The 27,966-nt window shown below is 38.6% G+C and overlaps 1 protein-coding gene across 2 annotated transcripts; it reads left to right on the top strand.

The window, feature by feature from the left end:
• The first annotated feature begins 12,634 nt into the window (after nucleotides 1-12,634).
• On the top strand, nucleotides 12,635-26,328 carry LOC121266922 (probable LRR receptor-like serine/threonine-protein kinase At1g67720). Of its 2 annotated transcripts, none has more exons than XM_041170773.1 (15): nucleotides 12,635-13,105; nucleotides 14,548-15,079; nucleotides 15,368-15,876; nucleotides 16,006-16,138; nucleotides 16,278-16,349; nucleotides 16,465-16,533; nucleotides 16,615-16,686; nucleotides 16,890-16,958; nucleotides 22,550-22,728; nucleotides 22,791-23,029; nucleotides 23,420-23,546; nucleotides 23,621-23,689; nucleotides 23,799-23,985; nucleotides 25,007-25,142; nucleotides 25,808-26,328. In XM_041170773.1, the coding sequence occupies exons 1-15, from the start codon at nucleotides 13,027-13,029 to the stop codon at nucleotides 26,072-26,074; spliced, it is 2,739 nt and encodes a 912-aa protein (XP_041026707.1). In that variant the 5' UTR covers nucleotides 12,635-13,026; the 3' UTR covers nucleotides 26,075-26,328. The 2 variants fall into 2 exon arrangements, with proteins under 2 accessions (XP_041026707.1, XP_041026706.1); XM_041170772.1 differs by having other exon boundaries at nucleotides 12,636-13,105; nucleotides 22,550-22,704.
• Nucleotides 26,329-27,966: the final 1,638 nt, after the last annotated feature.

Genomic DNA, 27,966 nt, shown 5'->3' with positions numbered 1-27,966 from the left:
TTGTTGACAGATGGTGGAGAACCGCAAAGTTATAAATAAACTTTGTAAGATGAAAATTCTAGCAAGTGGGAGCTGACCATGAAGGATAAGATGGATTCCTTGTTAGGGAATTAGATATGAGAGTTGATAGAACTCCATCAAGGAAAAAGGCACTGCACAACAAGTGGGTGTACCGGGTGAAGACTGAGCATGATGGCAGTAAGAGGTACAAGGCCAGACTTGTTGTAAAAGGCTTTCAGCAGAAGCAGAGTATTGATTACTCTGAGATTTTTTCTACTGTAGTGAAGATCACAACCATCAGGTTAGTATTGGCTATGGACGCTATTGAAGATTTATTTCTTGAGCAGTTAGATGTGATGACAACTTTACTTTATGGAAACCTTGAAGAAGACATCTATATGCACCAATCTGAGGGGTTTGTTGTACAGGGAAAGGAAGGTTCAGTTTGCAGACTGAAGAAGAGTTTGTATGGCCTGAAGCAAGCTCCTGGACAGTGGTACAAGAAATTTGGCAACTTTATGTGCAATGTAGGGTACATCAGATGTCAGGCAGATCACTGCTACTATATCAAACACTTTGAAAATTCTTATATTATTTTGTTATTGTATGTGGATGACATGCTTATTACAGGGGCTAGTATTGATGAGATCAATAATCTGAAGAGGCAGATATCAGAGCACTTTGGAATGAAGAATTTGGGAGCTGCAAAACAAATCCTTAGCATGAGAATTGTCAAAGACAGAGTTAGAGGCACGTTGAGACTCTCGCAGGCTGAGTATGTGAAAAAGGTACTCAGCAGGTTCAATATGGACAAGGCCAAACCAATTGGCACACTCTTGGATAGTCACTTCTGACTCAGCAAGGATCAGTCACCAAAGTCAGAGGAGGAACAAAATTACATGAGTAAGGTTCTTTATGCCTTAGCTATTGGTTCACTTATGTATAATATGGTTTACAGAAGACCAGATATTGCCCATGCAGTGGGAGCTGTAAGTAGATGCATAAGTAACCCAGGAAAACAATATTGGGAAGCTGCAAAGTAGATTTTGAGGTACCTAAAAAGCTCCTAAAAAACGTGCTTGTATTTCTCAGGAGAGAGCTTAGAGGTGCAAAGCTATGTTGATGCTGATTTAGCTGGAGATATTAATAGAAGAAAGAGTACCACATGTTTTGTTTACACTCTGGGTGGTACTGCAGTGTCATGAGGTTCTAATTTGTAGAAAATAGTTTCTTTCTCTACTACAGAAGTTGAGTACATTGCAATGTCAGAAGCTGCGAAGGAGATGATTTGGCTACAGGGTTTCTTGGAGGAATTGGGTAAAAAGAATTAGAAAGGCACTCTTTACAACGATAGAGTGCCATATTCCTTGTCAAAAATCTAGCATTTCATTCCAGGATCAAGCATATTTAGATCAGGTATCACTTTATACAATCATTGCTAGACGATGAACAATTGTTACTTGAGAAAATTTGTGGAAGTAAGAACCCTACTGATATGTTCACAAATGGTGTTACACTTGAGAAATTGAAGTTGTGCGCAACTTCAGTTGCTCTTCTAGCATGAAGACAGGGGCAGTGAGTTGCAGAGGTGGAGGATATCATGTTTGAGGCAGAGGGCGATACAATAAGTGTACCAATTTCCAAGTGGGAGAATTGTTAAGTATTGTGGAGTCTGGTCTACACCGCTCGAGTGGAATCTTTAGCCGCTTGAGCAGAGGCAAGTCAGAGAGTTCGCTCAAGACTGCTCGACAGTGAGCTCGAGCAAATGCGAGTCAGAGAGTTTGCTCAACATACCGCTCGAGCGAAGGCAAGTCAAAGAGTTCGCTCGAAAAGCTGCTCGATAGATGGCTCGAGTAGTTGTGGGAAACAGATTCGCTTGATGCGCTACACCACTCGAGCAAACATCGCTATTAGTGAAACTTTTAGGGTTTCAGCCATTTGAAGTATAAATACTTCATGTTCTGATTTGTGACATAGAGTGCGTGAACAGTAAATGCCCCAAAAGTGTATTGTGATGTCTTAAGTAATAAAAATCTTTTGCAGCTCTCGTGGACGTAGGCAATTTGCCAAACCACGTAAATCTTGTATCGTGTGTGATTGTTTGATTATCTCTTTCGTGTTTACTTTTATTTAGTGCATCGTTTTTCACAACACAGGTTTCATTTCCAAGTGAGTGTTAGGACAATCTAGGAGGCATTGTATTTGTCTATCATGTTCATTGGCACATTATATATCTTGAAGTACATAATCAAACTCAAAATTCCAAAAAAAAAAAAAAAAAAAAATTAATTTTATAATATTTTAAACTAAATTTAGGATTTCATATTGTCTTGAAGAAAAAAGTTTTTGCAATCGATTTCAAGGGACTCCACTTTTGAACTGTTATATATACTGGCCACTATATATGCGTTGGAGTGGACCCAAATCCGAATGTTAATAATCAACATGGAAGTTTGGCAGTTCTTTGTTTAATATTAGAAATATTGATTTTTATTTTCTTTATAATTTTGCACCATAAAGCCAAGTGATTGTTTTCCTCATTTGTTTTTACAGATAAAATGAGATAAAAATTAAAAATTAAATAAAATTTTATTAGAATATATATTTTAATATTATTATTACTTTGAGATTTTGAAAAAGTTGAATTGTTTATTTTATTTTGTGTAAAAATTTATGAAAATTATAATGAATAGATGAGATAAGATGAAATATGTTGTAAAAACAAACGAAGTTTCAGACATCAGACTGAAAAATCTACCCCACAAATAATATGGTCAATATAATACCAATGAGAGTCACTAAAAACTCTAAAAACCTAATTGCATGCCAAATTCCAACAAAAGTGAGAAGCATTACAAAGATAAGTATTAGATCGATTTACATAAAGATATTATAAAATTAAACTCACACACTGATATAATTTAATGCAATATGTTAAATCTAATTTATAATAAAAAATATTGAATAATCTAACGTACTACATCATCAACTTTACTTTTAATAAAACCTTTTTTTTTTCTTTTTGTTCTTTGGTTTGGTTTTTCAACTTTTTGTAAGGTTTAGAACAAAGCTCGACTCAGCTCACATTCACAATCACAACATGATAAAAGGCAAGTCCTAAACGACAAAGTTTTGTTGAAAGTCTTAAAAAGTGATCAAATGGAACCATGGGGTTTCCTTTTGTCCTGAGCTCTCCTACGAGCATTATGCTTTAAATCCAAACTTGTCACCACTGTTTGGAATATATTGCAAAACCTTATTACGTTAGGCCTCTGATTTATATCAAGTAAAAAAAAATTCATTTTAATTTGTGATCTTTATAATCTGAAATGTCATTCTAACATTGTTATCATTTTTCTCATTCCTTTTACTTTTATTTCCTTTTTATTTTTCTTCAAAAGTTCTAACAGGATAAAATATTAATATTCTTGTGCAGGCAATATAAGTTAACAACTTTATGGCTTTTTTCTCCCGAATAATGTTACGTACAGTCTTTATTTTAAAAATTATAATATAAGTTTACGTAATTTTATCTTTAAAATTTTTTAAAATTATAAAAGTATTCCACCTAAAATAATATTTTTTCTTATTTAATAAAAGACTTACACATGCAATCTCTAAATGAAAATTGTAAATAAAATTTCTCTTTCCTCTAACTGATAATCTGACTTCGAGTTTACTTAAATGAGTGGTTTTTGTTTTCTACGTTATTTTAATGGGATGTCATGATCTATTATTTTAGAATAATATTATCTATAATCGTGGAGTCTTCAAGCGTTGTCTAATTATTTTAGAAAAAAAGTAAAAACTATTATTAAAGAATTGATTTTTTTTTATATAGATATTATATTTATTTATTTTTTTAAAATAATTAGACGATATTTATATATATCACAATTATAAATATCATGTTATACAATTCAAACACGGACTAATCCACGCAACTTTCTAACCACTGATTCTTTGGTTCTATCCAAAATTAATTACTACTCTGACATCTTCGAAAAGTTTCTATCCACTAATTCTTTGGTTCTATCCAAAATTAATTACTAAATACACTGATACACGACCTAGTCCATGCATAGGCTCCACATATGAGCACAATTAAGAGTGCTAACTGCTAGCTACTAGCTACCAAATGGGTCCATTTGGAGCTACTTGTTCTCAATATATTCTCTGTTTATAGCAATAGACTATTGTGTTACACAACTTCTCCACTCGTGACAACACAAAATAGACTATATCAAAGCCAAAGCCATCCTGAAAGAATGTACAAACCTGATTCTGCGTTGCAGCTATCCAGCAGCAAGGATGATGCACTGAAGGTGACCTATCAGCAATGAAAGCTATTGCACTTGCTTCTCGGAGTCCATTTTTGTGTTGGAGCATTAACTGGCATGTAACCTGCAGATACAATTAAAAATACTCAATCAAGGAAAAAGCGACCCCAAGTCTAATTCCCAACCACCACTACACCGCCATGATGAGAGCCAAGACCCAGAAGATGAAGACTTGAAACAATCTTTGACACTGACTTGCTGCAAGTAATGCCCACCAAACAAATTTACAAGTACCAATTAAAAGTTAGAAAAACTGGCAAATAAAAATACCTCCGTGCCCGAAACTCAGAAGAACAACATAAACCCATCAAAATATAAGTCAGAACAACAATCCCCCGCGAATTAAACTCAGAAGAAATCAAACCCCAATAATAAGGGCAATAGAAGCGAAGATACTGACTGTGAAGGGAGTTATCCCCTGGGCCAGATCAGGAGAAAGGCCCAAGTCGAAGCTCAGACGTGAGGTCTGGGCAGAGCCGAGCATGCTAGGAGGGCTCGGGTCGAAACTTGGACATGAGATCTGGGCCAAGCCGAGCATACATCAGAAGCCCAACTAGAAGATATGGGGGAGACTTAACGAAGAAGGCATGCCACATTAAATGTAACCCAGGAATGTGCAGGGCGGTGCATCCCTGCATTAATGAGGTTCTGAGAGACTTAAGGAAGAAGGCATGTCACATTCAATACAACCTAAGAATGTGCAGGACGGTGCATCCCTGCATTAATGAGGTTCTAAGAGACTTAAGGAAGAAGGCATGCCAAATTCAATGCAACCCAGGAATGTGCAGGGCGGTGTATCCTTGCATTAATGAGGCACCGAGAGACTTAAGTAAGAAGGCATGCCACATTCAATGCAACCCAAGAATGTGCAGGGCGGTGCATCCCTGCATTAATGAGGTGCCGAGAGACTTAAGGAAGAAGGCGGCATGCAAGGCCGTCCTGCATTAATGAGACGGGAGACACTTAGGGAAGAAGGCATGTCGCATTCAATGCGACCTGGGCCTCTGTACGATCACAAAAGGTCATGTGTCAGGAACAGTCGCCATCAGACCAAAGTGCCTTGTAGCACAGCAAGTGGGCATCATGAATATCAGATCTCCTACAGAGCAACACCTCACTACCATGAAGGCCAGACCGTTAGGCATAAATAGACGTCTCCTGCGATCAATAAAGAGGTGAACTTCTACACATACTCCTGAGATAATTCTCCTTAAGATATATTCTCTTCATCTCCTACATCGGTTCTAACTTGATCGTCGGAGGTACCACAGACCCCGAGCTCCCCATTCTCCTCCTTGTAGGGAAGAGTTCGAGTGCTGCCAGCTTAGAGATGCCCAGGCCCACGAAACACGACATCAACAGTGGCGCCGCCTGTGGGATACGAACCCATAACCTTGGTGCCAGGTTGCTGCCTGTGATGCATTGGCTAAGGATCAGAGCCCTCGAGCTCTACCTTAAATAACAGCTAGTCGAAACATAAGCCAGTCTCTCGATTGGACTTGCCGGCCTTTGCGGTGTACAAGCCCAGTCACTTGACTAGCCAGAAAGTATTGGCTAAGGACCAGAGCCTCGAGCTCTACCCAAACAACATCCAGTCAAAACACAAGTCCATTGACTTGCCGAGCTTCGTACTAGGTTCCTGCCTATGATGCATTGGCTAAGGACCAGTCAAAACACAAGCCAGTCCCTCGGCTGGACTTGTCGGCCTTCGCGGGGTACAAGCCTAGTCACTTGACTGGCCACAAAGGAAATGAAAGGAAACAAAAGGAAAAGCAGCAAAACAAAAGAGACATACAACAAGGAAAATGCGGAGACCATACAACCAAGTACACAAAATCATTTTATTATTTATGCAGGATTACAAAGCTACAAAGTACAACACAAGGCCAAAAAACTACAAGGAACAAATTATACAAGATAAGGTCACAAAGTTACAAGGAACAAAAAGAAAACTTAATACAAGGAACGAGTTACATCACAAGGCAGCATAAGATCGCATAGGCTGCAGAGGAAGTGAAGTGTTCTAGTGCCCAACCCTAGACTGAAAACCATTCAAGGAACAAATACGGTAAAATGGCCAGGGATAAGCAAAAGGCCTAAATGTCATTGTCCACATTTTTGGGTGAAATAAATGAGTATGGGGTCTGAAATTGTGGGCGGTTTAGACAGGATAAGCAATTCTTGAAGTATGATGAAAATAACTCCAAAAATCAGAACATCTTGCAGTTGATTTCTACATTGAGAACCACCTACCGGATGAAAAGCCCTTCTCCACTGCTACTAAGCAGGCAGCGAGTTCAGCGCAGGCAGCGAGTCGGGAGAAGAGTTTAGAAGTCGAGCCCTGTAAGCAAAGGGGCAAGAACAAGTGAGGCACGATAAGCAAAAGGGCAAAAAAAGAACAAGGTGCCCGAGACCCCAACAACGAAGGATGGGCGGCTCCACCCTCCGATGCTCAAACCACCATAGCCAGCGACAGCCTGAACACTACCAGAGGACCTGTGGCCCGCTAGGGTGTAAAGATTCCATCAGAACCATCAAAGGAAGAAGAAAAGCAAAATAAAAGGAGGAAACTGGGAACACAAGCAGTGAGAGAAGAGTCACAGAGTAAAGGAGATAAGGCAGAAGCAAATATGATGAATTCTGTAACGAAGGGAAAGGTCCTTATATAGGCAAGGTTGGCGTTTGGCCTGCCAAGGCATCATAACTCCACAAATCACCATGAGTCACCACGTGTTCCCCCTCTAGAAAACTAGAATCCCTTGATTATCGCAACGTACAGAGTTAATGCATAGTTAATGCATATCTACTGGTACAATATGCAGAGTTAATGCTAATAAAGAATAGAGTCATGGCATGAAAATCGAAGGGATACCATTTAATACGGAAACGTTACTGGAAAAATGCTAGTAAAGAACGGGGTCGTGGCACGAAAATCGAAGGAATGTCATTTAATGCAGAAACATAACTGACACTATGTTGCCACGTACGCAACAGTGTTCCCTGTTGGGTTTCTAACCATTGCCTGGCCCGAGGGTAAAAAGGGAGTGGAAGCAGAAATAAGCAAGAGGAGCAAGGAAAAAAAGACAGATAAACACAAAAAGCGGGAAAGAGATAGAGCAAAGGAAGCAAAAACAACACAAACATGATCAACAAAACAGAAGGTATATTCATATATTAATTTTTCAATTACATTAAAAGCCCATGCAGGCCTGAATGCAAAAAAAAAAAAAAAAAAAAAAAAAGGGAAGCTAATACTAAGGAGGAGCACCACGGAAGGCTAGAGGCATCTGTTCTCTACCTAAAGTCAACATATGGCATTAAGACTTGCGTTCGGGAAGAAGCGTTTGAAGATCGAAGGTGCAAAGGTCGGACATAGGATTCTCATTTAGTTGATCTTGCAGGCGCTCCAAACCTTCCCTATATCCATAGCCCCAAGCTTCATCATGGAGAACATGAGCCAATCTAAGTTGAGATTCAATGAGATCTGCCTGCTATTGAGCAGCCTCCAGAGAAGACTCCAAACAACTAGCCTCGATTCGGAGCCGTCGAGCAAAAGTCCTTACTTTCAGCTCTGACATAGTGAGCCCAAAGTACATGTGAAGTAGTCGAGAACGCCTCTCAGTGGCATGCCTCTTCTCCCTCGTCAGCATCTCGACTACCTCTTTATACCTACGCAGCTCTTCCCGGGCAGACTCTAGCTCACACTCCAGCCTCACAACTTCTGCCCAGACATTTCCATTCTTAGTAAGAAGGAGATCGAGCCCCTGGTTAAGGTCGTCGAGCTCCTTCCTAGTCGATTGCAACTCCTGGGCCTTGGACGTGATCTCCAGATCCTTCTCCTCGATTTCCAGATCCCTCAATTGGATCTCTTAATCCTTCAGTATGATCTCTAGATCCTTCATCATAATCTCGTGGTCCTTCGCTGCAATCTCCTTCCTATAAGCCCGCATCTTCTGATGGCATAACTTATTATCCTCCACCAGAGAGTTACGCTCCACGAAGAGGTCATGGAGGTCGTCACTCATCTTCTTCGCCTACAGATGCATGAGGCTATTCAATGCCCGCTAAGCCCTAAGTTCCTCCTCAAGAACCTCTCGATCTTTAGCAACCATCTCCGCAAACTGATTGGGGGCCTAAAGATCGAAAAAAATAAAGTTATAAGAAAAAGGCAAAGTAACAAACAAAAACAACAGAAGGAGAAAAACTTACGCTAGCAGATAGAGGCCTAAATTTTTGAGCCTGCTCTGCAATTGATTTGGCCCAAGCCTTCTCAAACCAAGCCCAATCGCCCATGCTCTGACCCCCTTGGGGCAAGAAGATGATCCTTCACCAACTAACACCAGACCAACCTGAAGAAGTCCAGACAGCCAACAAGGCTCTTCCCCACCTTGGACAGAAGTTTCACCCTAGGGAGCCTCAGAACGGCCAGAATCATTCCCAATCGGGGGGACGCAGGCGAGGGGCTATCCACTAAGATGACGTCTATCCTGCTTGGAGAATGTGCCTCAACTTGAGGAGCCGCGGATTCCTGAGATAGATAGTCAACAAAAGGTGTGAGATAAATGTTAGAATAAGATAGAGTCCGAGTGAAGGATAAAGAAGCAATTACCTGAGAGATTGATGTGGGGAGAACTTCCTCTGAAGAAGCAACTACCTGAGAGATTGATGTGGGGAGAACTTCCTCTGAAGCAATTGGGAGGATCGGTTCTGAGACCGTAGAAGAAACCACCTCAGGGATCGCTGGCGGGACTAACTTAGAAGATTCTGGAGGGGTCGACTCTGGGATCACTGAAGAGTTTGGCTCCACGATCTCAGGGGGGTCAATTTCGTGACCTCTGGTGAGGTCGGCTCCACAACATGTTGGGAGGTCGACCCCACCACTTCTAGAGGCGTCGGCTCCATAACTTCTGAAGGGGTTGGCTCCACGATCTCTAGAGGGGTCAACCCCATGACAGGGGGAATCGTCAAACACTCTCCAAAGGCAGCCTCTACCTAGGCAAGCCTTTCCTCAAAAGGGGTTGGCCCACCGACTAGCAACTCGCATAAGAGAACTTCAATTTGGCTGTGCATCTCTTCAAATGAAGGAAAGGCCTCCATCGTCGGACTAGACTCACGAGGGCCCGGTTTATCAAAGGTTTTGAAAAAAAGAGAGGCAATGGCAATGTCCTCCTCCTCTTCTGCCTCAGAACCTGAAAGATGATTAACTTGAAGAGATGATAAAGGGAGAGTGTGTCCTAGTCCATCAACAGTTCAAAACATGACCTTCCGGCAGGTGCGTCGGTGGGACTTATGAAGGAGAGAAGGAACTCGTCATAGGAGCAGCTCGGTGAGAACTGCCCTCCCCCTCACGAGGGGCACCAGTTGAAGACAGACAAGAAGAACTCTCAAGGACCCTCTGCCTTGGTACCTGGGGGCCCTTTGAAGTGGAACCTGTGGAGTCGATTGGGGAGCACCCCCATAAGCGCTAAAAGGAGATCCCGATGGTGGACGGGGTAATGAACCAGAGGTTCCGTCCTGACTTCGGGGCGGTGAAATAATGTGGGGGGACTTAGAGGGGCGAGAGTGAGAATCACCAGCCCCTAGGCGAGAAGTGGTTCCAACGGGGTGGTCGTCTGTTTTTGGCCGCTTCTCCTAAACACCTTCAGGCAGAGATGTGGCCCGATGCTTTCCCCTAGGAAGAGTTGGGGGAACTAAGAACTCCCAACCGAGCATATGCGAATGGTGGGCAAGTGTTAGATAACGCCAGATGTTGGTATCTATCAACAACATATCGGACTCACAGTTGGTGGGGTGGTCTGCCGCCTAAGACATCATAGTAGCGACCCTAAGTTCTTCTCTTTCTGACAACTTGATGGAAAAAGATTTGGAAGTGGGTACGTTGCCCCAGACTCCTCGAATGGGAAACTCCCGGTGGATCAGTTCTTCTTCAGGGAACTCCCAGCTCGGGCCAGAAACAAAAAAAAAAAAGCATCGTTGCCAATCCTTAATCGAAGAGTAGAGCTTCTCCAAGGTGACGAAGTGTTTCTCTGGGGACTGGGATTGGAAGCTACAAATACTCCCTTCAAGTCAAATGATGCGATACACCACTAGGAATTTCAGGGCAGTCAGATCCTGGTAAACCTCCGAATCTCCATCGAGAACCATTCAAAAAGCGATGCAACTAGCCATCATCAAATGCCAGGCGTTAGGACTAAGTTGCGCCGGGGCCAACCCCAACAAGTCCAGAATGTCCCTAACAGGGCGGCAGAAAGGCAGACATAGCCCATTGTTAAACATCAAAAGGTAGAGGGAAACATGTGTCGCCAGTCTGTCGGCATCCACATCGATGACACAGGAACCAGGTATCTCCAAAACAGTGTTTGGAGGAATATTGAACGACCTACGATATGCGACGAGGTCATCACCAGTTACGATGGACGACCATTGTTTCCCGGAGAAGTAGTTGAGATGAGCTTCGGCATCACTTCGATTAGCCATGGCAGTAGAAGGAGAGAAATGTTAAATTTCAAAGGTGAAAGAGGAAGAAGATGAAGATGCAAGGAGGAAGACAAGAGAGAAGTCTGAGAAGTCTGAAACGAAAGGGTGGCAGAGGGGACAAAAAGAAAGAAGTGAAAGGCTTAAAAAGGGGTGAGAAGACTGCTAAACTTCTGAAACGCCAGCATGGGATTCAAAACGGCGTGACAATTATGGGAAATTGAACCAAATAACACTAGCAGAGCGCGTCGCCAACACCGACCAACTCCAAAGGAAGCGTGTACACACGGGGAGTCTCCTCGATGGAACAACTTCAATTAATAGGAGCAGGGACAATCATTGCTCTGCACATGGTGGAAATAAGGCATCCTAGGACAGTTCCACATCCTAATGATCCAAGGTAAAGTGAACGGGCGAATGAGCACGTGCAGATATCGCAAAGGCAATCACAACGGCACCTCGGTATAAACTTAGAGGGACATAAAAACTTTCTCAGAATTTTCAGCACACAAGTGTGCTGAAAATTCACAGGGTACTGTGAAGGGAGTTATCCCCTAGGCCAGACCAGGAGAAAGGCCCGAGTCGAAACCTAGACGTGAGGTCTGGGCAGGGCCAAGCATGTTAGGAGGGCTCGAGTCGAAACCCAGACATGAGATCTGGGCTGGGCCAAGCATACATCAGAAGCCCAACTAAAAGAGATGGGGGAGACTTAAGGTAGAAAGCATGCCACATTAAATGCAAACCAGGAATGTGCAGGGCAGTGCATCCCTGCATTAATGAGGCACCGAGGGACTTAAGGAAGAAGACATGCCGCATTCAAGGCAACCCAGGAATATGCAGGGCGGTACACACCCTGCATTAATGAGACAGGAGACACTTAGGGAAGAAGGCATGTCACATTCAATGTAGCCAGGGCCTCAAGATCACAAAAGGTCCTGTATCAGGAACAGTCGCCATCGGACCAAAGTCCCTGTAGCACAATAAGTGGGCATCATGAATATTCGATCTCCTACAAAGTAACACCCCACTACCATGAAGGCCAGACCATTAGGTATAAATAGACGTCTCCTGCGATCAATAAAGAGGTGAACTTCTACACATACTCCTGAGATAACTCTCCTTAAGATATATTATCTTCATCTCCTACATCAATTCTGACTTGAGCGTCGAAGGTACCACGGACCCCGAGCTCCCCATTCTCCTCCTTGCAAGGAAGAGTCCAAGGGCTGCCAGCGTGGAGTTGTCCAGGCTCGCGAAACATGACATCAACAGTAGCCAAACTACTAAAGCTCAACATATGAGTTACAGTAAATTAAGCTCCCTAATCATCTTTGGATAGACACTATTCACTCACAAAAGTAATATTTTAATCATTTCCAACAACCATTATATTTTAATGTCTATATTATCTAATTATTTTAAAGTCTATATTATTTATTTTAGTTTTGATAAATAGTTCGTTATTTTTTATATTATTTTATTTTATTAATAATAATTAAATTATGAAATTAAAATTAAATTTTTAATTAACATATAAAGTGTATTTTTAAAATATTATAATTCTTTTTTATAAAATATTATTAAAATTTATAATATTATATTATTATTTTAACTTTAAAATAATTAATATAATATAGATTGACTTGGTCAAAAATGTATACTCCAAAACTTGATGATATAGCCAAAATTTGCTAGCCATTGAAGAGTAGTGGTTGGACGTCAGAGTAGCGAGGGAATCTCTGTCCCTACACTCTACTAAATTCGATGCAGACAAGAGCAACTAGACCTCCTCTCATGTCTATCATGTCTCCCTGAAACCTCTAACAACGGCAGGAGCCAGTCCAGCTCAAGCTAAAATCCATTACAACTCACAACTCAAAAGGACCTCTCTCTCTCTCTCTCTCTCCACCGTTCTCTATAAAACGTGTCTTTACCAACTTTCAACTCATTCACTTGCTCAAACTCATGGAGCAGCACCTACACAGCCACACTTCCTTTCCTGTATATTTTTAAAATAAAAGAGAGAACCAGTTCTGTTCTATTCATTTTGGATTATTTTAGTTATTTGGTTAGTGACAATGCAACTTTATGTCTGCAGCACGGAGTGATGTTTGGCCTTTCTCTTCTTCTTTTCTTTGTTTGCACCATTTTCATGGTATCGTATTCTCTTCGAATTAATTCCTCTCTCTCAGTTTAGCTTCTCGCACCCATAATGGAGATTAGGCTTTCCCTCTTCTCTCTCTCGTTCTTCCTTCTGTTTCTCTTGGATGCCTCCTCAGCCCAGATGCCAGGTTCTCTCTCTCTCTAGCAAAATACTTAACTTTTTGTATGGTTTCTATGCCACATCTTGTTAAATATACACTCTTTTCTTTTGGGCTTAAAGTGCTATGTTCTTTTGTGTTTTTCTGTAAATAAATTCCTAATTTTGCTACTATTATCATTTTTACTTCTTTCATTTGCTTTCTAATTAATTGGCACTCTAAACAAGAGAACGAGAAGGAAGCCGGGTGTAAAAATTAATCCAAAAACCAAAAAATAGGTCCGGACCTGCTCGAACCAGTGAACCAGTGAACTGGTCAAGGATTAGTTCCCTTAGTTTAAAAAATGGTCGGTACCGATCTGGTTCAAATTCTATACTTTTTAAAATCGGATTGAATTGATTCACTATATTATATATTTTAAATTAATTTTTTAATATTATATATAATATTTTTTATATAAAATTTATATATATAATATTAATTATAATTATATATAAGATAATGTTATTATAATTTATAACATAAAATTTTAATCTTAAACATAAAAATTTAGTTGATCACATATTTTAAACATAAAATATATATATTAATAATATTTTATGACCTAATAAATTCTCTACATATTCATTTTGATAAATACATAATATATTAATAATACTAATATACATTAATATTTCACTTTAATTAATTAATATACATTAATATATTAATTATATTTTATACCCTAATATTAATATTATTAAAATTGAACTGAACCAATAAAATTAGAGATACTGATTTAGAAAGATTCAAATTTTGAAAATACAAAATTAATAATTCGATGTTAAATTTTATCCAAAACGGAACCGGGCCTGCCCGGTTACACGTACCCATCTCCACATTCCTGCTCCCCAGAACCAACAGCCAAACGAGACATTTGAAGAAGTGGAAACAATCGAAGTAACGGGTACACGGTTTTCTTTGTTTCGGCTTTTGGGGATCGAGTATGAGACTGAGGGTGTTCCGATCATTTTCATCAGTATAAGAATTTGTGAGAGAAAAAGAAAAGAAAAAAGGATTACAAGCCGTTAATTGAAATGCAAATCTTAAACCCTGTGCTTACAACTCGGTTTCTCAGACCCTCAAAGATCAGGAACATTTCTACTGACCGATACAAGTTACACTAATAATTATGTTTTCTTTAATGCAACTACTCAAAACTTCAACCTTTTTACGTAGTCTATTAAGATTTGTGAAGTGTAAAGTGTTCCCACGGTTTTATTTTTTAAAATAAGTTCTTACTTTGATAATGAAGTTAACAATGAGCTAGATTTACTTTCAATGATCTTCTACTTAGCTTCGATTTCATGTGACACTACATCGTGGGATTAGATCTATTTCTGTCTCTCGTTCTCTCTTTTTTTGGCTAAAAAAATCGATTTCACCCTTTTTTTGAACACTTGTTGATAATTACACAAGGTCTTGTGAAGCAGGTTTTGTGAGTTTTGATTGTGGAGGTCAAGAAAATTTCACGGATGACCTTGGCCTTGAGTGGACTCCTGACAGTCAGCTTGCTTACGGAGAAACCGCTATGATATATGTTGCAAGTGAGACACGCAGGCAATACATGACCCTGAGACACTTTCCTGCTGATTCCAGGAAGTATTGTTACACACTTAAAGTCATACGTAGGACTAGGTACCTTGTGAGAGCAACATTCTTGTATGGTAACTTTGACAAAAACAATGTTTACCCAAAATTTGACATTTCCCTTGGGGCAACTCTTTGGTCAACTATAGCCATTTCAGATGCTAGTACCATAAAAGTCCGAGAGCTAATATTCCTGGCTTCAAGTCCCACTATCAGTGTGTGCTTATCTAATGCTTCTACTGGGCAGCCGTTTATATCTACTCTTGAGCTCCGACAATTTAATGGTTCATTTTACTCAACAGACTTTGAGGATCAGTATTACCTCAGTGTCTCTGCGAGGATAAACTTTGGTGCAGATAGTGAAAGTCCAGTCAGGTATGCTCAGAATATTTGGTTGGAAGCGTTTTAATACATGCTGTTTTAAATGCACAGTTTCTGAATGCATTATTACTATTTTAAGTAAGATTTTATCTGAATGCATTTTAAATAATTACGCCAAACAATGTGAGAAGAAAACAGATTAGTTACTCAATTGTTCTGAAAAACACGGATGCCTATCACTTTAAAAGTGAGAACTTTGAGCCAGATGAGTAGTACTATACACACAATTATTATAGAAGATTTTTCCATATTATGAGAAGATCTGTATCTCTGTTGTTTTAGGTATCCTGATGATCCTTTTGATAGAATATGGGAGTCAGACTCTGTGAAGAAAGCAAATTACCTTGTTGATGTTGCTGCTGGAACCAAAAAAGTGTCAACCAAAATGCCAATTGATGTTAGAGGAGAGCCTGGCAGTCCACCAGAAAAAGTGATGCAGACTGCTGTAGTTGGCACAAATGGGTCATTAACTTATCGGTTAAACTTGAATGGCTTTCCTGGTTTTGGATGGGCATACCTCTACCTTGCAGAAATTGAAGATTTGGATTCAGATGAGTCTCGAAAATTCAGACTGGTACTCCCAGGCAACACTGAAATAAGCAAGGATTCAATCAATATTGAAGAGAATGCTCAAGGAAAATATCGTCTTTATGAGCCAGGATTAGAAAACTTATCCCTTCCCTTTGTACTCTCTCTTAGATTTGAAAAAACTTCTGATTCTTCGAGGGGCCCTCTTTTGAATGCCATGGAGATAAATAAGTATCTGGAGAAAAACTATGATTCTTTAGATGGTAAGTATATAATGGTTCCTTGAGTGCCTACATGAGGTTTAGAATCATGTTTTACTACATAATTAAGTATACGTGGGTATGGTTTTTGTTCTCGAGAAACTCTTTACCATGGACTCCCATGAGTTGCAGGAACAGTCATTGAAAATGTGGCCTCCTACTACCCATCTGTAGATTGGGCACAAGAAGGTGGTGACCCATGTCTACCTGTTCCATGGTCATGGGTGCTGTGTGACTCAAATCCACAGCCAAGAATTACTAAAATGTAGGTCAAGCCTTCTTAAGCCTTTATCTCATGAGTATTTAATCCATTTCTGCTTCTTTCAAAGTGTAAATCCCTTACACAAATGAATAGCAATGTCACTAATCTAATGGCAACTGCTTTTGTTCTTGGTGCATGGCAGTTCATTGTCCAGAAAGAACTTGACTGGGAATATCCCTTCAGACTTGACAAAGTTGACCAGTTTAGTTGAGTTGTAAGTTTAGAACTGCATATCCATTTTTATGAATGGGAAACAGTTGGTTTCCATGTTTAATGCCACAGGTATAGATAACTCGTACTATCATCATCCATCTCTCTTTTGGTTGCAGGTGGCTTGATGGTAATTCATTTAGTGGTCCAATACCTGATTTTACTGGATGTGCAGACTTGAAAATCCTGTAATCTAAGATGACTTTTTCTCTTAATCATAGGTTATATAAAAAAATTTTTAAGCTAACCATGATCTTTGCGTTATATAGTCATCTCGAGAATAATCAGTTGACGGGTGGACTGCCTTCCTCTTTGATGAACCTACCAAATTTGAGGGAATTGTAAGTTATTGAGATATTTACGTTTGTTATTGTAATTTACATACAATTTAAAGACTCTTTCTGATTTCTGATCTTCTCATTAAGATAGATCTTACCTGAAGTTATAGGTACTGCTGCATATTAATTTTTTCTTTCATTGGAAGTTAGTAATGCCATGCAGTTTGAGCAGAAGGTCTTACATATGATGCATCCGATGGTTGCAGGTATGTGCAAAACAATATGTTGTCAGGAACAGTGCCCTCAGGTCTTCGAAATAAAATCTTGGTCTTGAAGTAAGTATAAAGTTTTTACAATAGTAATTGGGTTTCTGTAGATGCTAACATTTTATAAACATTTACTCTCTAAACATAACTGTTAGTATAAAACTTGACCAAGTTATTTGCTTTTCATCCATATACTTATTTTGTACTCGTGTATGTATGCCTGCCATCTATGTTAAACATAGACACCACCATATGGAAGTTATGTAGCAATAGAAGCTCTTGTCAGCCACTGTACTTGGGACATGAAAGAGAAGACAATTCAAATTAAAGAAAGGCCAGAATTGCCTGGACGGTCTCTGTAATTAGTTTCATTATTAGCATGATTTTAGACTGCAGAAATCTAGGTATATCCTTTTTAGCAAGTATGTGCTTATTATGGTAGCAATTAGAATGGATGTCAATTTGAACTTGTGTAGAAAACAACCTTTAGGTTTTATTTTAGTTTTTTAATCTTTTTAATGTGGAAACTAAAATGGCTTTGAAGTTCATAGTTCTTTGCTTATATAAAAATGTAGCAACAGTCAGTCCATGTTTCCTCGGCAGTATATCTTTGATATGTTTTTGCAAGCCAATGTTTTAATTGAAATACAATTGATAAGTTAGTATGAATGTGGATTTATTTATAACTTTGTGTCTTTCTTGTTGGAGGAGAAAAACTGATATTCTATTCTAGAGGGAGAGAGGAGAGACTATTTCTGAAATTTTTCTAAGTGAATTACTTATCAAGTGGCTTGCTTTGTGCCAATGCATACATGGGTATTTATAGGCTTGTAGATTCATCTAGCATTTACTCTAATACATGAACTTCCCTAGTACACAAATACCCAAGTACATGAATGTCTCAAATACATGAATCTCTAAATACATGAATCTCCAAATACATGAATTACTTCTTTCAAGATGAACCTAGACTTTAGTTCATGAATATACTAAAAAACAACTTTATTTAAGCTTATTATTCAACACCTGCCTTTAAACTTAATTCTTGGTAACTCCGAGTAGCATCCACAACTTATTAAAAGTATCATACTTGAGAGACTTCGTAAAAATATCTGCAACTTGATCATGAGTCTTCACAAATTTGACTTGTACTTCATTCTTGACAATGCATTCTCGAAGAAAATGAAATCTTGTATCAATATGCTTGCTTCTATCATGAAAGACCGGATTTTTCACCAATACAAGTGCCGACTTGTTATCAACAAAAATCTTTGTGGCTTCTTCTTGTGGCATGAGTAGTTCCTTCAATAACCTTCTCAGCCAAATTGCATGACAAACACAAGATGTTACAGCAACATATTCAGCTTCACATGTGGAGAGCGTTACAATTGGTTGTTTCTTAGAACTCCAAGTAAATGCCGCATTTCCCAAATAAAACACAAAACCAGTAGTGCTCTTCCGATCATCCAAATCTCCGGCCCAATCACTATCACTATACCCCACAAGCTTAAATTCATTAGAAAATGAATAAAGAAGTCCATAATCAATAGTACCTTTTAGATAACGTAGAATCCTCTTAGCCACTTTGAAATGCATTGTGCTTGGTGACTCTATATATCGGCTAACAAGTCCAACTCCATAAAGTATATCGGGTCTTGTGCAAGTCAAGTATCTCAAACTTCCAACAAGACTCTTGAATATTGTGGGGTCTACCTTCTCTCCTTCTTCATGCTTGGACAATTTCACTCCACATTCAACTGGGGTGTTCACGGATTGACTATCTTCCATCTTGAATCTTTTGAGAATTTCCTTTGTAAAACCTTCTTGAGAGATAAAAATTCCATCCTCCATTTGTTTGATCTCAATGCCAAGATAATAAGACATAAGACCAATATCGGTCATTTCAAATTCTCTTGTCATAGCTTTCTTAAATTCTCCAAACATGCTTGAATTGCTTCCAGTAAAAATTAAATCATCAACATATATGCAAACAAGCAAAATGTCTCCATTTTCACGCACCTTAGCATAGAGTGCATATTCATGCAGGCACTTGGCAAATCCATTCTCCTGAAAATATTTGTCAATTCGACTATTCCATGCTCTTGGCACTTGTTTTAAGCCATACAAGGCTTTCTTTAACTTGAGCACTTTATCTTCTTGCCCTTTGACCACATAACCCATAGGTTGCTCTACATAAACTTCTTCCTCAAGGATTCCATTCAGGAAAGCCGATTTGACATCCATTTGATAAATCCTCCACTTCTTTTGAGCTGCAAGAGAAATAATCATCCGAATCGTTTCTAATCGTGCAACAGGGGCAAAGACTTCTCCATAATCAATACCGGGAAGTTGGCTATATCCCTTGGCCACCAATCTCGCCTTGAATCTTTCTACTTCTCCCTTTGCATTCTTCTTTACTTTGAAAACCCAGTTCACACCAATGGGCTTTTGTCCCTTTGGTAAAGTCACCAATTCCCAAGTATCATTCTTCTTGATTGATTTGATCTCCTCATCCATGACAATTCTCCACATTTTCTCTTGTACCGCTTCTTCAAAACCTATTGGTTCACAATCGGCAAAGTGACAAAAAAGAGTTAGATCATCACTTAAATTCTCTGTTACCTCATAAAGATCTTGAAGACTTCTCATTCGGGATTGCCTTTCACTAGAACTTCCTTCATAAGAAGATGATGAAGGAGTACTAGGAATTGTTGGTGATTGAGGAGGTGTCGTGAGTTCTTGTACATCATTTCCTTGATCTTCATCTTCAGGGAAGGGAAAGAAATCATATCTTTCATTTTCTTGATCACTCCAATCCCACAAACCTTCTTCGTCAAATTTCACATCTCTACTAATGACCATCTTCTTAGTGCTTGGATTATAAAGCTTGTAGCCTTTGGATCTTTGATCATAGCCGATGAAGATGTGCTTCTTGCTTTTATCATCAAGCTTGGATCTTTCTTCATCGGGCACATGCACATAGCCAATACTTCCAAAAACTTTCAAATGGGAAACACTTGGCTTTCTTCCACTCCATGCTTCTTGGGGAGTTGAGTTCTCTACACTTCTTGTAGGACAACGATTTGATAAGTAAACAGCACAATCAACCGCTTCCGCCCAAAACTCTTTAGGCATCATCTTCGTCTTCAACATGCTTCAAGCCATATTGAGAATCGTTCTGTTCTTTCTTTCAACCACTCCATTTTGTTGAGGTGATCTCGGAATTGTCAAAACCCGACGAATCCCATGTGCTTCACAAAACTCATTAAATTCATTAGATGTAAACTCACCCCCTCTATTTGATCTCAAAGCCTTAATCCCATAACCACTTCGTTTTTTAACAAGTGCTTTGAATTTTTTGAAAACACCAAACACTTCAGATTTTTCTTTCAAAAAATATACCCATGTTTTTCTACTGAAATCATCAATAAAGAGGAGGAAGTATCGATTTTTACCAAATGAAGAAGGCTTGATCGGTCCACAAACATCCGTATGAACAAGTTGGAGCAGCTCACTTGCTCTTGTAAATGATTCTTTTGGAAAGCTCTTTTGGAATTGTTTGCCAACAAGACACCCTTTGCAAAGTTGATCAGATTGATCAATAGGTGGCAAGCCTTTCACCATCTCCTTTTGAGCCAACAACTTCAATCCACCAAAATTCACATGCCCAAGCCTCAAATGCCAAAACCAAGACGTATCTTTCACACAAGCTTTGAGGCACTTAGCCACATCAGTTTGAATATTAAGCAAAAACATCCTGTTGCTTATCATGGACACTCTAGCAATCAAATTCTTCTTGTTATCTCTTATAAAAAGACTACGATTTTTCATTTCAATCTCATAGTCCTTTTCCAAGAGTTGCCCCAAACTCAAAATGTTACTTTTCATACTTGGAACATAATAAACATTTGACATAAATTGATGGCTCCCATTTTTTAACCGAATTAGAATTGTACCTTTCCCTTTGATGGGAACTTTTGACATATCTCTAAAAGTGACATTCCCTCGCTCACCGATTCATCAAGCTCTACAAACTTGCTTTTGTCTCCGCACATATGATTGCTTGCAGCGTTATCAAGATACCACAAATTCGATTTGCTAGTTTCTTCTCCTTTGTAAGCTAGTAGCAAAGTGGGCTCCGCTTCTTCATTTTGAACGTGATTCGCCTTTTCTTCAGCATTGCTAGGAGAACTCCAGCATTCTGAAGCATAGTGGCCATACTTTTGACAATTGTAGCATTTGATTTTAGACTTATCATATTGTCTCCCATTCTGCCTTGAGTAATTTCCTCTTCCACGACCTCTTGAGGATTGATCTCTTTCTTCATGGTTGGCGTTTTGATTGCTTTGTCCGCCTCTTCCTCGTCCTCGTCCTCGTCCTCTTCTTCCTCTTCCTGGTCCATGTCCGCGTCCTCTTCCTCATTGACTTCTATCATGCTCTCCTTCCTTCTCTTTTACAAAGAGCTTTGTGGCGAGAACCTGCTCAATAGGTTCTTCCTTCTTCTTCTTGAGTCTCTCTTCATGAGCTTGAAGAGATCCCATGAGTTGATCAACCGTCATCGTCTCCAAGTCTTTTGACTCTTCGATAGCCACCACAATATAATCGAACTTTGAATGCAACGAGCGAAGAATCTTCTCAACCACCCGGACATCCTCCAACTTTTCTCCATATCTCCTCATTTGATTCACAATGGCCAACAATTTTGAAAAATAATTTGCAATCGTCTCAGATTCTTGCATACGAAGGACTTCGAACTCACCTCGTAGCGTTTGGAGCTGTACCTTCTTCACTTTATCAACTCCTTGATAGGAGTTTTGTAAGATCTCCCATGCTTGCTTGGAAGTAGTGGCATTGGCTACTTTCTCGAACATTGCTTCATCCAAACATTGATGGATGAGCGTGAGAGCTTGTTGGTCCTTCTTCAGCAACTTTTGCAGAGCCTCCTTTTGATTAGGACTCAACGAAGCTTCATCTCTAGGCTCCTCATAGCCTTTCTCTACGATCTCCCATGCATCTTGAGATCCAAGCAAAGCCCTCATTTGAATGCACCAATTCTCATAATTCTCCTTTGTCAAATGCGGAAATTGAAACGGAAACGTTGAGTTGGCCATCTTCAGGATCTAGAAAAGACTGGCGCTCTAATACCAGTTTGTAGGAGGAGAAAAACTGATATTCTATTCTAGAGGGAGAGAGGAGAGACTATTTCTGAAATTTTTCTAAGTGAATTACTTCTCAAGTGGCTTGCTTTGTGCCAATGCATACATGGGTATTTATAGGCTTGTAGATTCACCTAGCATTTACTCTAATACATGAACTTCCCTAGTACACAAATACCCAAGTACATGAATATATCAAATACATGAATCTCTAAATACATGAATCTCCAAATACATGAATTACTTCCTTCAAGATGAACCTAGACTTTAGTTCATGAATATACTAAAAAACAACTTTATTTAAGTTTATTATTCAACATCTCTCTGATACCTTTCTTTTATCTTACCATTCCAGTTACTCTTAAGTTTTACTCATATTAGCTTCATTTTACATGTTATTTTCTTCTTCTTCTTCTGGGTGGGGGGTGGAGTGTGGTTGTATTTGTATTTTACTTATGTCACTCCAACACACCAACCCTCACGTTCTATTTTGATTATACTCAGCTACTCTCAGAACATCAATCTCCGGGAAGGGGACAAAAGAGGGATCCGTATTAATGTAATCATTGGTTCATCAGTTGGGGCTACTGTTCTGCTTATAGTTACTATTTTTTCGTGCCTATTTATGAGAATAGTGAAGAAAAGGTATTCCAAGCAAGGTATGAGTCTTGTGCAATCTTCAAGTTGATGTAATTTTTTGTAAATATTACTGCCGGTTCAACATAACTTGTTTGATTTGTTATAGACCAACTGGAACATGCCCTTCCTGTTGGAAGTTTAGTTTCTTCCAACAGTGATACTCCCACAGAAGCTGCACATTGCTTCACTTTCTATGAAATTGAAGATGCTACAAGAAAATTTGAGAAGAGAATTGGTTCTGGAGGATTTGGAGTTGTATACTATGGAATGAAAGATGGAAAAGAAATTGCAGTCAAAGTTCTAACGAGTAATTCCTACCAAGGAATGCGAGAATTTTCTAATGAGGTAGGCCTTTTTGTGATCCAAACATATTCCCAGTATTCTGACTATTGGTATAGCCATAACATCTTGACCTATTTATGAACTGTTGGAAGTTTTCAATAATGAAATGTAAAGCCGTGGCATGGGACTGTCTCAACTTTTTTTTTTTCCCAGCCGAATTGGGCATTTTATGTTGGCGTTTTCGCTTATAATTTTATTAAAATCAACTTGATTTGCCTCCTATTTTTTCTTATATTACATCTTCCATTCTCATCTTTTGTGAAGTTATTGCTTTAATTAACACAAGTTTGTCATTATTATTAATGTGTCCTGTTATATTTAGTGGGACTATTTATTGTTAGACATTAAAAACTGGGTTCTTGTGGTTGATCAGTACACTTCAATTTGAACTAGGTGACTCTTCTTTCAAGGATACATCACCGGAACCTGGTACAATTTCTTGGGTATTGTCAGGAAGGAGACAGAAGCATGCTTGTTTATGAGTTCTTGCATAATGGAACTCTCAAGGAACACCTTTATGGTAAGCTCACTTGTTTCTGAATTAAGCAATATGAGTTTCAATGCTTAGCTTTGCCATGTATAAATTGTTCGCAGGCCCATTAAAGGGTGAGCGAAGTATCACTTGGATCAAGCGACTTGAAATTGCTGAGGATGCTGCAAAAGGTTTATGAGCTAATAAAATAAACTCTTTCTTATACTGCTAGTTAACAATGAAGTCTTTCCTCTATAATGTAGAATTCAAACTGATTTATGTATTCTCATGTTTGTTTAGGGATTGAATACCTTCATACGGGCTGTGTTCCAGCCATTATTCATAGAGATTTGAAAACCAGCAATATTCTTCTTGACAAGCACATGAGAGCAAAGGTTTCAGATTTTGGTCTTTCAAAACTGGCAGTAGATGGAGTCTCTCATGTTTCAAGCAAAGTACGGGGCACAGTGGGTTATCTGGATCCCGAGTAAGGCTTGTCCTTTTTCTTTTTTTTAATAGGTAAAAGTAAGAAGGCTGTTCTCTGTCTCCTTTGAGTTCTATCATTTTTCCTTGATATCAAGCCAAGCGTCATATCCAGCCTGGGTTCTGTCATTTGATTGAAGCTTAGGTATCTTAACAATCTTTTTGGTGAAACGTCCAATTCATTTGTTCATTGTGGAAAACTACATTTTACATCCCCAAACTATCACTAATTTTTTTCATTTTGGTCCCTGACTATCAAAACTAGCAATTGGCAGCCTAAATACCAAAGGGTAATGCTACATACAGTCATAGAGTGTACAAGTGCCGTGCAGTTGTTTTGAAAAAGAGTGAGGTTTACTATTAAAAAATTAATTTTTTTCATATGGGTCTCATATTTACTCACTTTTTTCAAAATGATTGCACGACGTTTGCGTACTCACGATTGCAACTATCATTTTTCAATACAAAATTTGGAAATTTTCACATTTGGTTAAGATCTACTGCTGAGATAGATGGAAAAATGGGACATGTGACATAATCGTAATGCTGAAATCTTAACCAAGAGTGAGAATTACCAAAATTTGGTATTTTAGGGTCCCAATTCATGTCAGTCTAAGTAGTTTAGGGTGCATTCCAAAAGAGGTGATAGTTTGAGAATGTAAAGTATAATTTTCCCTTATTCACTTGCGCTGGCTTTTATGAGAACCTGTACTTATAAACATACAAGCAAACAAACAAAGATAGGTTGTCATGGGTGACAGAATTGTTGTCTTCCAGGACTCTGATTTAACCTCTGTCAAACATGTAGCAGTGTGTAAACACACTCTCTGCTGATGGTTTAGTGTTTTGCATTTTGCAGCCTTGATCAAGCTGTGTTGTCTTTGTTTTTTGAACAAAATCTGTAGAAGTGTGTAAATACAAAAACATGTAGCTTAACCTGCTCAGAATTTTTTCTTGGATCAATTGGCAACCATAAAGTATATAGTATATTACAATACAACGAGTCTTTTTCTCCTGATGTGCAGGTATTATATCTCGCAGCAGTTGACGGACAAGAGCGATGTTTACAGCTTTGGTGTAATTCTTCTGGAACTTATGTCAGGCCAAGAAGCAATATCTAATCAAAGCTTTGGTTTGAATTGTCGTTACATCGTCGAGTGGGTAAGCTTGGTTTGTTTTGCTGAGACAGGTTTTGAGACATGATAATTGAATGCATCCCCTATGTTCGTTGGTAATCATGTTTATTAAACAGTTCGAAGCCCTTGTCTTTTTCTTTTAATCATCCATATCCCTTTTTTGTTTCTCTTATCACTTATTTGTGCTGTTTCATAGAGAGCTTTAAGGTCCCGTTTGGTTGCAAGACTCAGTTGAGATCAACTCAGTTCAATTTAATTTTAAGCTGAGTTTTACATCCAAACACCTAACTCTCAAATTACTAAACTCATCTTAACTCAAAACCTCCTTACACGTGGAACCCATAACCTTTTTTCAACTCAACATATCTTTATATTTAGAACTCATAACCTTTTTCAATTTTTCATAAATAATACTAAACTCATCTTAACATCCAAACATATCTAAACTCATTTTAGATGGGCTCCACATAACTCATTACACCTATTCAACTCACTAAAGAACTCAGTTTAGTTCAGCTCAACATCTAAACGCAACCTAAGTCACCAGTATATAAAAACTACTTGGTGGATAAAAAACATGGACCATTGTTGCAAGTGCTTTGATATAGAAGTGAAATGATTAATAACCCTACCTTTCATTTCATCAACTTTCCATTGCGTGTTAAATTACCTGCAATGATTGTGTCGCAGGCAAGGTTACATATTGAGAGCGGGGACATTCAAGGAATCATTGATCCCTCACTACATGATGAATTTGAGATCCAATCAATGTGGAAGATAGCAGAGAAAGCTCTGATGTGCGTCCAACCTTACAGACATATGAGACCGTCAATTTCAAATGTTCTTAAGGATATTCAAGACGCACTCGTGATTGCAAAGGAAGCAGCAGCCGTAAGAGATGGTAATAATAATTACCTATCATTTGATGAATCCATTGCACGGCCTTTGGCACGGTAGTTCTCTCATTCATCATGTACCAAAACAAAATGCCTTTTTATGAAGAAAAAAATGGAATTCTTTCTTACAAGGGAGCTCACAACTTTGTTGCATGTTGCCACATCCTCCTTAAGTTTTGGACATTGTAATAGTGGTTTGTTTAGGTGACAATCTCTAGTTCCTTGTAAAAGGTTTTGTATTTTTCAGAGATTCGTCTATCAATGTCCAAATTGTTAATATATAAAATAAATAATAAAATCTACATTTTCCCATCAGTTTAATCTTTTGAGAGAAGTGATGATTTCATATAATATCAGAGCATAAATCTCGAGTTCAAATTTTGATTCTATATTTTATCCCATTTAATTAAATATTTCACTTGTTAGGCTACTCATTGAGGGAAAGTCTGGCTCACAAGTGAGAGATAGTGTTAAGATATAAAATAAATAATAAAATCTATATCTTTCCATCAGCTTAAGCTTTTGAGACGAATGGTAATTTCACACAAATCATGCGACTAGTGAGCCGTCAGTTTGGTTGCATGGTTTTTTTGTTTTTTTTGTTTTTTTTTGTTCTGAATAAACATTTCATTAAGATAGAAACGATTACAGGCGCAAGATTAAAATACTATGGGGGGTGGAGTACCTCATCCCATAAAGTAATATGACTAGGAATTCTCAACTCCTTTCATACAGTTAGAAACATCTAATTCCATAGCCCATCTTGCAACTTCATGTGCCTGCTGGCCTGTTTGCTTCTCTTGTTGTCCAGCACAGTTCCCAGCCTGGATTGTTTCTCATTCTATCTTTTATGAAGCTTAACCCTTTCTGCAGACTATCGCCCTCCTTCAAAAGATTTTGGTGGTGATAACAGAGTACCTTGATTTCTATCGTTTGCTTAGCTTGACAGTCATTACCGTAATCCGGGTATTGCTAATACATTACGCTTCATGAATTATAAAGCTATGGTATTTGCTAGCTATGATGGCTCTTAATGCTAGTATTACATTTTATAATAACTTGTATAAAGTTTTATTGTAATATGTTATTTTATTTTGTCCTTAGATGTAATTACACTCATTTTACTTTACCATTTGTAGTATAAATAGCTTGTATTATTTTACAATACTGTATTATTTGGAATATACACAGAAGTATTTTTTTACGGTGTTTTACATTTAATATGGTATCAAATTTCTAGAAGTCTCCTTTTGCACGTTTCTTCGCGACTTTTCCCCTTTCTCCTTTCTCTTCTGATGGCTTCGAAATCTTCCATGGAAGAAGCATCCAATCCCTTCTTCCTCCATCCAGGAGACAGTCTTGGTACTATTCTTGTTACGCAATCTCTGAATGGTGATAACTATCACTCATGGTGTCGGTCGATGCACATGGCACCCTTTGCTAAGAACAAGTTAGGGTTTATCGATGGATCCATTTTCAAACCTTTAGATCCTGCCAATACAACACTTCCATCTTGGCTGTGTTGTAATAATATGGTAATCTCATGGATACTCAACTCTGTTTCATCCTAGATTTCTGCTAGTATTTTCTACATTAATACGGCACATGAGATTTGTAATGATCTCAAGGAGCGATTCTCTCATAAGAATGGCCCCCATATTTTTCAATTACAAAAGTCAATTTCGACTCTTTCTTAAGGCCAGTTGACTATTAGTGCCTATTTTACTAAGCTGAAAGGTCTTTAGGATGAATTAATCAATTACAAACCAATTTCTATTTGTTCTTGTGGAGTTGTTCACACACTTAATTCCTATGTTCAACAAGAGTGCATACTTCAGTTTCTTGTTAGTTTGAATGAATCATATACATCTGTTAGGGCTCAGATCCTCTTAATGAATCCTCTGCCTCCTCTTAGCAAGGTTTTCAGCCATGTTTTACAAGAGGAACAACAAC

Source organism: Juglans microcarpa x Juglans regia, chromosome 5S (genome assembly GCF_004785595.1).
Source record: "Juglans microcarpa x Juglans regia isolate MS1-56 chromosome 5S, Jm3101_v1.0, whole genome shotgun sequence".
In the NCBI taxonomy this organism is placed as follows: domain Eukaryota; kingdom Viridiplantae; phylum Streptophyta; class Magnoliopsida; order Fagales; family Juglandaceae; genus Juglans; species Juglans microcarpa x Juglans regia.
This window is presented reverse-complemented; position numbering and strand designations above follow the sequence as displayed.